At 46.5% G+C, this 11,077-nt stretch overlaps 1 protein-coding gene across 1 annotated transcript in view; it reads right to left on the bottom strand.

Moving 5' to 3' along the window:
- The window catches only part of LOC125487681 (ependymin-like), a 12,190-nt gene extending 1,633 nt beyond the window's left edge, over positions 1-10,557 (bottom strand). Inside the window, exons 1-3 of the mRNA XM_048619741.1 lie at positions 10,397-10,557; positions 9,948-10,131; positions 6,992-7,079 (exon numbers count right to left, since the gene is read on the bottom strand). Of these exons, the coding sequence (XP_048475698.1) occupies positions 6,992-7,079; positions 9,948-10,131; positions 10,397-10,423 (299 nt within the window). The 5' untranslated portion in view covers positions 10,424-10,557. The remainder of the gene's footprint in view (positions 1-6,991; positions 7,080-9,947; positions 10,132-10,396) is intronic.
- Positions 10,558-11,077: the final 520 nt, after the last annotated feature.

Genomic DNA, 11,077 nt, shown 5'->3' with positions numbered 1-11,077 from the left:
AGGGATGCGCAGGTTAGGGTGGATTGGCCGTGCTAAATTGTCCCATAGCGTCCAGGGATGCGCAGGTTAGCGTGGATTGGCCGTGCTAAATTGTCCCATCGCGTCCAGGGATGCGCAGGTTAGGGTGGATTGGCCGTGCTAAATTGCCCCATAGTGTGCAGGGATGTACATGTTAGGTTGGATTGGTTGTGCTAAATTGTCCCATCGCGTCCGGGGATGTGCAGGTTAGGGTGGATTGGCCACGGGAAATGTAGGGTTACAGAGATGAGGTAGAGGTCGGTGAAATGGCCTTCCGAGGGTTGGTGTGTGGCTGAATGGCCTGCTTCGGCACGTTAGGGATTCTATGATTTCCGAAGCCTTGTTTTCCATTAGAACAGAAGGCCTTGTCAGCGAAGGTGGTGCGGGTACACAGAGTGAATGAAGCACAGAGGTCCGAGCAGGAAGTGGGGTTGGAGGACATCACAGAGATAGGGCGGGATGAGACCATGATTTGAGAAACAAAAAGGACGAGAATTTCAAAATCAATTTACCAGGAGCCAAAGTATGTCAGTAACAACAGGACAAATAGGGGAATGGCACATGGTGACAGTCAGATTTCAAAAGTTAGGCCTGTACAAGAGTCCAAAATAAAAATAATTTGCGGGAATATAGAGAGCCCTGATGTTTGTAAGGCCGGAGGAAGTTACAGGGATACGGAGGGCTGAGGCCGCTGAAGGGTGAGGAAGGAGGATTTTAAAAATCGAGGCATTAACCAACAGATTAACTGTGGGTGTGTGACAGGTGAATGGTACAAGATGTGAGACAGGACACAGGGACAGCAGGGTTTTGCGATAACCCCGTGCTTCCTGAAGGAAATTAACCAGGTCATGAGCTGGGATAGTCAGAGCTCGAAGTAACAAAGGCATGGGGATAAGGGTTTTAGTGGGGGGGGAGCGCAGCTTTCAGTGGGTTCAGGCTGAAACAAGAAGTGGGGGAGACCAGGAGTGTCTCCCTAAGGCGAGGGTATGGAAGCTGCCTGAGTTGCAATACAATTGCAACATGTAAAAGACATTTGGAGAGGTGGATAAGGTAGGACAAGGTTAGAGGGATAGGGGCCAAGTGCAGGTGAATGGGGCTAGTTCAGGTTAGGAAACTGAATGGTCAATTTCCATGACACTGTGACCTTGGGTTAACCCACGAACCGCGACTGAAAGCCTCGCATGAGAGGGAAAAGAAGAGGAAAAACCAGTTTAAGGACCTCATTGTCTCTCCACATGTCCCCTACCAAACAGGAAGGACGATTTACCTTCCACCTTATGGGCGTAGTTGTCTAAAGGCTGGTATCCGCTCAGGGTCTGTGGAGGTGTACGAAATAGCCATTTGAGATAAAACCTTTGGATTATCCAGGTTCCCCATGGATCTGAGGAGTACCATGTCCTACACGAAATAATCTCTCACCAAGGAGTGATAAGCATGCTCACTCTGGTGGCCCAGATGGGTCATTACTGCACTGGGTACCGCACTCTGGTGTCATAGAACATTGAACAGTACAGCACAGTACAGGCCCTTTGGCCCACAATGTTGTGCCGACCTATTGTCCTATCCCATGGGGTAGCGTGCTCAAGCCCTAAGCCAGGCCCTGCCCCAGTCCTTCGGTGTAAAACTGAGGCTGAAGAGGCGGTGTCCTTTCATCTGAGCCAGGAGGACTGTGTTCAAATCCCAGCTACTCCAGAGGGGCGCAAATACATCTCTGAAAAAGTTGACTAGGAATTGTCTGAAACGGAGATCGATACCCTCAGTGCTGAGGGAGTGCAGCACTGTCAGAGAGGTCTTTCAGATCAGATCTTCAGCATGCTCACGTCTGTGCATATTTAAGAGGCGTTTCAAGTCAGCAAGTCGACAGATTGAGGGTAAGGTAGATGTTAAGAGCAGTAAATTAGAAAGAAAGGATAGGCAGAGACGGGTAAATGAACACAGTGGTACTAATGGGCTAACTTGTCTGCAGTGGGTAAGACAGATGGGCTTAGAGCCTGGATCAATACATGGGACTATGATGTTGTGGCCATTACAGAGACTTAGTAGAGAGAGAGAGAGAGAGACAGGACTAGCTGCTCAGCGTTCCTGGGTTTCGTAGTTTTCGACGCGATAGAGTGGAAGGTAAAGGAGGTGGAGGATTTGCATTACTACTCAGGAGAACGTCACGTCTGCACTCAGAGAGGACATACCTGAGGGCTCATCCATTGAGGCAGAATGGGTAGAGCTCAAAAAATAAGATGGGTGCAACCTCTCTGATAGGATTAAACCCCCCTAACAGCCACCAAGACATTTAGAAACAAATATTAGGCAGATTATATGTAGGCACATCTGGAGTATTGTATCCAGTTCTGGTCGCCTCATTACAGGAAAGATGTGGAAGTGTTGGAAAAGGTGCAGAGGGGATTTACCAGGATGTTGCCTGGATTGGAGGGAAGGTCTTATGAGGAAAGGTTGAGAGAGCAAGGGATTTTCTTTTTAGAACGATGAAAGATGAGAGGTGACTTGATAGAGGTGTACAAAATGATCAGAAGTGTAGATAGAGTGGACAGCCAGAGACTTTTTCCTAGGGTGGAGGTAGCTATTACGAGGGGGCATAGTTTTAAAGTGAGTGGAGGTAGATATAGGGGAGACGTCAGAGGTAGGTTCTTTACTCAGAGTGTGGTCGGGGCGTGGAATGCATCGCCGGAGAGGGTAGTGGAGTTGGCCTCATTAGGGGCATTTAAGCGGCTATTAGATAAGCATATGGATGATAGTATAAGGTAGCGGTGGAGGTTAGATAGACCTTAGGATTAGGGTAAAAGTTCGGCACAACATCGTGGGCTGAAGGGCTGTACTGTGCTGTACTGTTCTATGTTCTATGTTCTAGATGCAATAGAAACAAGGTTGTCATAGTGGGGGACTTTAACTTTCCAGTATTGACCGGAACTCCCAGAGAGCAAGAGGCTCAGACAGAGCAGAATTTGTTAAGTGCATCCAAGAGGGTTTCTTGAAACAGTCTGTGGGTAGATCAACTAGAGGAGGGGCCACACTGGACCTTGTATTGGCTAATGTGCCTGGCGAGGTCACTGACCTCTCAGCGGCAGTGCATTTTGGAAACAGCGATCACAACTCCTTAAGTTTTAAGATAGCTATGAACAAGGATAAGTCAGGTCCTTGTGGGAAGGTACTAAATCGGGGGGTGGGGAGAATTACATCAGTATTAGGCAGGAGCTGGGGATTGTTAATTAGGACGAACTGCTAGCAGGCAAGTCTATATTTGACCGGTTCAAGAACTGCTGTGGGGAGAGTTCAAGACTGGCATGTTCCAGTCTGGAGGAGGGACAAGGCAAGGGACCCTCACACAATGAGGGAGGTTGTGAATTTCGTGAAAAGGGAAAAAGAAGCATATGTAAGGTTTAGGAAGCTAAAATCGGACAGGGCCCGCAAGGAATATATGGATGGCAGGAAAGAGCTCAAGTAGGGAATTAGGAGACCAGGAATGTGCCATGAATAGGTAAGTAGGGTTAAAGAGAATCCCAAGTCATTCTACAGATGCATTAAAAACAAGAGGATAACTAGGGAGAAGGTAGGACCACTCAAGGATAAAAGGAGGGAACTTGTGCTTGGAGGCAGAAGATATGGGTGAGATCCTGAGTGAGTACTTTGCATCGGTATTCACCCAGGAGAAGATCAATAAAGAAGTAGTGTTGTGTCCCTTGGAGAGCATTAAGGTGGATAAGTCCCCAAGGCCTGATGGTATCTACCCCAGGTTACTGAGAGAGGCAAGAGAGGAGATTGCTGGGGGTCTTTACCAAGATCTTGTGTCCTCGCTAGCCACTGGAGAGGTCCCAGAGGAATGGCGAGTGGTTAATGCTGTTCCTCTGTTTAAGAAGGTAGCTAGGGATAATCCAGGAAACTATAGACCAGTGAGTCTCACATTGGTGGTTGGGAAGCTATTGGAGAGAGTTCATAGGGATAGGATTTACGCACATTTGGAAAAAGCATGACCTAATTAGGGACAGTCAGTATGGCTTTGTGCAGGGCAGGTCATATCTTAATAATGTGATTGAATTTTTCAAGGAGGTGACGAAAGTGATTGATGAGGGTAGAGCAGTCGATATTGCCTATATGGATTTTAGTAAAGCTTTCGACAAGGAACCTCATGGTAGGCTCATCCAGAAGATTAAGATGCTTGGCATCCATGGTGACTTGTCTGCATGGATTCAGAATTGGTTCACCCATAGAAGGGAGAGGGTGTTAGTGGAATGGTGTTTTTCAAGCTGGACGTCTGTGATAGTGATGTTCCGTAGGGATCTGTACTGGGACGTCTGCTGTTTGTGATATATATAAATGACTTAGATGAAAACGTTCAATGGGTAAGTTAGTAAGTTTACAGACGATACAAAGATCAGTGGAGTTGTGGATAGAGTAGAAGTTTGTTAAAGGATACAGCAGGATGTAGACCAGTTGCAGATGTGGGGGGGGAAATGGCAGATGGAGTTTAATGGGGGTAAGTGTGAGATGCTGAGATTTGGGAGATCAAATGTTAAGGAAGAGTATACAGTAAATGGCAGGACCCTGAGTAGCATTGATGTACAGAGGGATCTTGGGGTTCAAGTCCGTAGCTCCCTGAAAGTGGCCCAAGTAGATAGGGTGGTAGAGAAGGTGTATGCCAAGCTCGCCTTTATTGGTCGGGGAATTGAGTACAAGAGTCAGGATGTCGTGTTGCAACTTTATAAGACTTTGGTCAGGCCGCACTTAGAGTATTGCGTTCAGTTCTGGTCGGCACGTTACAGGAAGGATGTGGAGGCTTTGGGAAGAGGGTGCAGAAGAGGTTTACCAGGATGCTGCCTGGATTAGAGGGTATGAGCTATAAGGGAGAGGCTCGAAAAACTCAGGTTGTTTTCTCTGGAGTGTCGGAGGCTGAGGGGAGACTTGATAGAAATCTATAAAATTATGAGATGCGTAGATAAGGAGGTGATAAAAGTGATTGATGAGGGTACAGCAGTCGATGTTGTCTATATGGATTTTAGGAAGGCTTTCGACAAGGTCCCTCATGGTAGGCTTTTCCCAGAGTTGAAATTTCTAATATTAGGGGGCAGGCATTTAAAGATGAGAGGGGGAAAGTTCAAAGGAGATGTGAGGGGCAAGTTTTTTTACACAGAGAGCAGAAGGAGTGTGGAACGCGTTGCCAGGGGATGGTGGTGGGGGCAGATATGAGAGGGGCGTTTAAGGGGCTTTTAGATAAGCACATGAATATGCAAGGAATGGAGGGAAATGGATCATGGGCAGGTAGAAGGGATTAGTCTAATTTGGCACATGTTTAGCCCAATTTTGTGGGCTGAAGGGCCTGTTCCTGTTCTGTACTGTTCTATGTTCTCTGAGTATTGGCAAAGGGTTGTTTGAGCTGTACAAGACATTGGTGAGGCCACATTTGGAGTACTGCATGCAGGATGGTCGCATTACTATACAAAGGATATTATTGAACTAGAAAGAGTGCAAAAAAGATTTACTAGGATGCGAGCTAGACTGGAAGATTTGAGTTATAAGGAGAGGCTGGGACTTTTTCAACCTGGAGCGTAGGAGACTGAGGGGTGACCTTATAGAGGTCTGTAAAATCACAGGAGGCATAGATAAAGTAGACAGCCGACAGTTTTTCCCTATGGTAGGGGAGTCTACAACTAGAGGGCATAGGTTTAAGGTGAGAGGGGAGAGATACAAGAGGGTCTGGAGGGACAATTTTTTCCACACAGATAGTACTGGGTGTCTGGAACGGGCTGTCAGAAGTAATGGTGGGTGAGTACAGTTTTGTCATTTAGGAAACATTTGGACAGGTACATGGATAGGATGGGTGTGGAGGGATATAGATCAAACGCAGGTAAATGGGACTAGATTAAATTGTGAAAACTGGGCAGTATGGGCAAGTTGGGCTGAAGGGCCTGTTTCCATGCTGTAAACCTCTACGACTCCATGGGTGAATACAATGAGCTCCTCTACTGTTGCAGGCAAAATATGTAAACAGTGCAGATTGGAAACATCCAGCTTATAAGGCCATGGTGGAAGAAGAGTTTAGGCCCGAAATGTCAGCCTTCCTGCCCCTCTGATGCTGCTTGGCCTGCTGTGTTCATCCAGCTCCACACCTTGTTATCTCAGATTCTCCAGCATCTGCAGTTCCTACTCTCTCTGGAATAACCTGATTGCATTTAGAGTTGTTCAGCACAGAATCAGACCCTTCGGTCCATCTCGTCCATGCCGATCAGATATCCTAAATTAATCTAGTCCCATTCGCCAGCATTTGTCCCCTATCCCTCTAAACCCTTCCTATTCATGTACCCATCCTGATGCCTTTTAAATGTTGTAATTGTACCAGCCTCCACCACTTCCTCTGGCAGCTCATTCCATACACACACCACCCTCTGCGTGAAAAAGTTGCCCCTCAGGTCCCTTTTAAATCTTTCCCCTCTCACCTTAAATCTATGCCCCTCTAGTTTTGGACTCACCCCCACCCTGGGGAAAGGACCTTGACTATTTACCAGATCCATGCCCCTCATGGTTTTATAAACCTCTATAAGGTCACCCCTCAGCCTCCGATGCTCCAGGGAAAATAGTCCCAGCCTATTCAGTCTCTTGCTACAGCTCAAACCCTCCAACCCTGGCAACATCCTTGTAAATCTTTTCTGGACCCTTTCGAGTTCCACAACATCCTTCCTATAGCGGAGACCAGAATTACACACAACACTCCAAACTTTGAGACACAGCAGTAGCTCTGGGCTCAGAGCTGAGGCGAGAGAGAATAAATACCACTCCAATCCCCCTCCTCCGAATGACGACAGTCTGTTTCGGTGTTCAAGGGAAGAGAGTGGGTGCTCAGTCAGTCAACTCTGAGCCTTTGTACATCCAGCCCAGAGAGCGTGAGGTGTCAGGAGATTGCGGGATGCAAGAATGGGGAGGCCCAAGTATAAAAAGACCAAGGCAGAGAGAATGCCAGCCTACTTACGATTCAACAATCCAGCCCTTCTCTTTACAGTAATAGTTAACGGACATTGGGAGACATCCAAATGCAGAGAATATTATAATGGAGGGATCTGGAAAACAAAACCATTAGGATGTCACATTAAAATGAGAAACCAACAACAGAAATTTGTCAGTAAAGCAATAAACACTAGTGAGTTTGCGGAGACACTGGCCTAGTGGATGTTATTGATAGACTCTTAATCCACAGATCCAGGTAACAATCGGAGACACGGATTTGAGATGGTGGAATTTTAACTCAATAAACATCTGGAATTGAGAGTCAAATGACGACGATGAAACTGGTGTCAATTGTCAGGAAAAATCCATCTCGTTCACTAGGGAAGTAAATTTGCTGCAAGGTATTGCATTTTGGTAAAACAAACAAGGACAGGACTTCTACTGATCCTTGACAAGGTTCCACATGGTTCACTAATTTGTAAACTTAGATCGCATGCAGAGTGAGCTTGCCAATTGGATACCAAATTGGCTTAACAGCTGGAGACAGGGAGTGATGGTGCAGGGTTGTTTTTCAGACCGGAGGCCTGTGGCCAACAGTGTTCTACTGGGACACTGTTTTCTGATGAAGGATCTAGGCCCAAAACGTCAGCCTTCCTGCTCCTATGATGCTGCTTGGCCTGCTGTGTTCATCCAGCTCTACACCTTGTTATCTCAGTGTTCCACGGGGATTGGTGCTGGGTCCTCTTTTGTTACTGATATCAATGATTTAGATGAGAATATCGAAGGCATGGTTAGTAAGTTTGCGGATGACAACAGGGTTGGTGGTATGGTGGACAGTGAAGAAGTTTATCTAAGATTACGAAGATGTTGACCAATTGGGTCAATGGGCTAAAGAGTGACAAATGGAGTTTAATCTGGGTAAATGCGAGGTATTGCATTTTGGTCAAACAAACAAGGATGGGACTTATACAATTAAAAGCTGCGTCTTGGGGAGTGTTGTACAGAGACCTGGGTGTTCATGCACATAATTCTTTGAAATTTGCGTCAAATGCAGACGCAGTGGTTAAGAAGACCTTCATTGTTCAGACCTTTGAGTACAGGAGTTGGAGCTTCATGTTGAGGTTGTACAGGATGTTGGTGAGGCCTCTTCTGGAGCACTGTGTCCAGTTCTGGTCGCACAGTTATAGGAATGATATTATTAAGCTGGAGGGGGTCAGAAAAGATTTACCAGGATGTTGCTGGGAATGGGGGGCTTGAGTTATAAGGAGAGGCTGGATAGGCTGGGATTTTTTCCACTGGGACGTAAGAGGTTGAGAGGTGACCTTATAGAGGTTTATAAAATCATGCGGGGCATAGATAGGGTGAAAGACAGGTGCCTTTCCCCTAGGATGGGGGATCTCCAGACTAGGGGGATTATGTTTAAGGTGAGAGGAGAAAGTTTTAAAAAGGACATGAGGGGCAACTTTTTTTTTAATGTTCATGTGTGGAACGAACTTTCAGAGGAAGTGGTGGATGTGGGTACAGTTACAACGTTTAAAAGATATTTGGATGAGTACGTGAATAGGGAAAGGTTTGGAGGGATATGGGCCAAACGAAGGCAGGTGTGATTACGGTCAGCATGAACAGGTTGGACCAAAGGGTCTGTTTGACTCCATGCTGTCCTTACCTGATCTGGCTTAATTGTGGCTACAGACTCACAGCAATGCAGTTGACTCTGGAAAGGCAATAAGTGAATAAATACTGGTCCAGCCAGTGACATTCACAACCCAAAAATGAATTTTTTGTTTTAAATGTCAAAAATCAGTCACAGCAACTTTGAAAAGATAATGGCGCTGCCTCAGTTTGGTATGGAACAAGATTACAATATCATTTCTGTCCCCATAATAGAATCACAATAGAGTCACACAGCATGGAAACAGACCCTTCGGTCCAACTCGTCCATGCTGACCAGATATCCTAAATTTGCCCATGTACCTCATTAGTTCACCTCCACAATCCCGACCTCAGAAATATCACATTCCCAACTGTTACTGGGAATGCTTCTGGAAATGCTTTGTTCCAACCAGTCCATGCCAAACTAAACTAGTCCCACCTGCCTGCTCCTGGCCCATATCCCTCCCAACCTTTCCCTATTCATGTCCTTATCTAAATGTCTTTTAAACGTTGTAACTGTACCCACATTCACCACTTCCTCAGGAAGTTCATTCCACATGCAATCCACCCTCTGTGTAGAAAAAAAATAGCCCCTTGTGTCTTTATAAAAATCTCACTCCTCTCACCTTAAAAATGTGGCTCTTGGTCTTGAAATCCCCCATGTTAAGGAAAAGACACCTCCCATTAACTTTATCTATAACCCTCATTATTTTATAAACTTCTATCAGGTTGCCTGTCAACCTCCCATGCTCCAGTGAAAAAAGTCCCAGCCTATCGAGTCCTTCTTTATAAGAAACCTTCCATATCCAGCAACATCCTGGTAAATCTCTTCTGAACCCTCTCCATAATAATAATATCCTTCCTATAACAGGCCGACCAGAACTGGACACAGTGCTCCAGAAGAGGCCTCACCAATGTCCTGTACAAACTCAACATGACTTCTTTTTTCAGAAGTGAAGTTAAGAAATGAACACAAGATCTAAAATTCTTCTGCACCCCAAGAGTGGTTCGGAGATCTCTCCCACGAAACAGCAAATGTCACTGTGTTCATTGAAACTTCTAGGCCTGCAGAAAGCTCTCATGTGTGTAAGTTGTGTGTAAGTGTGTAAGTTGTGTGTAAGTGTGTAAGTTGGAGTCCTCATCTGGAACTCAGTGGCCGGTCACTGGGTGAGGCCAACATTGACCTGGCACTCGATGCCCTCAAACTTGGCACACCCCTGCTAGTCCCCAATGTGCTGATGATATACCGGAGAGAGAACACAGGCTGCGAGCAGAAGGCAGGATGGCGATAACACAGAGAGCGAGCAGGAGTCTGCTTGCATACTTACTACCGTGACCAGTCTCAACACTCCAGATATTGACCAGCACCCCCTCTTGCGGTCCCGAGGTCCCACCAATATACATCTGAGTGAGGAACGTTGCGTTAGAGGGAATTGCGATGGGCTGGAATGGAGTGTGGAGATCAGACTTCACACAGGTCCTGCTGTGAGGGTAGAACTGGTACTGGATGGACTGCAAGCAGAGGGAAAATAAAAAGACAGAGATCAGTTTTCGTCGGTCGTGTTACAGATAATTTGCATCACCGGGACGCGTGTTATAGCAGAACCTCCTTGTGTTTAAATCCCGCAGCCTGAAACATCAGCAGCGAGTGGTTTTCTCCTGTGCTGGGTGGACCCATGATCCACCCAAGTACAGAAACGATCCCTTTGAAGGTCAACATTATGAAGACAGGGTATCGGAGTGGTTGAAGGCAGGCACGTGGCCCTTGAAAACCCACCTCCTGAAATAGCAGGAACTCCATCATTTCCAGTTTCGTGCCATTTGGAAAGAATTTTGTTTTGAAGGCGAAAATCCTCTTTTGAACAGCATCGTAAGAGAATTTCTCCCAACTCACAAATGCGCTTTCGTAGAACTGTAAAACAAGATTGGCAGCAGTGCATTTATGTTCATGCGGACAGATTTGGAACAGGTCATTCAGCCCTTGGCCCTGCTCCTGAGATCTATACAATCATGGCTGACTGACTGTAGGACGTCACATTCCAACCCTGATGACCTTTCACCCCTCTGTGCCTAAACGCCTCAGCCTTAAAAAAATACTCGAGGGCTCTGCTTCTGCCGATTCGTGGAGAAAGTTCCGGTAGCTTTGCAACATTGAGGGAAAATTCCATCGCATTTCTGTTTTAAACGGGCCACCCCGATTCTTAAAACAGCGAGCCTCGTATTTTGGTTTTGGGATCTCACACAAAACAAAACATATTCTCCAAGCCCAGGCTCAGTGGTTAGCGGTGCTGCCTCACGGCGCCAGGGGCCCTGGTTCGATTCCATCCTCGGGCGACTGTCTGTGTAGAGTTTGCACATTCTCCCTGTGTCTGCGTGGGTTTCCTCCGGGTGGTCTGGATTCCTCCCACAGTCCAGGGATGTGCAGGTTAGGGTGGATTGGCCGTGCTAAATTGCCCCA

Source organism: Rhincodon typus, chromosome 43, assembly GCF_021869965.1.
Source record: "Rhincodon typus isolate 14 chromosome 43, sRhiTyp1.1, whole genome shotgun sequence".
In the NCBI taxonomy this organism is placed as follows: Eukaryota; Metazoa; Chordata; class Chondrichthyes; order Orectolobiformes; family Rhincodontidae; genus Rhincodon; species Rhincodon typus.
The sequence above is the reverse complement of the archived record's forward strand: the minus strand, read 5'-3'. Positions and strand labels throughout refer to the sequence as shown.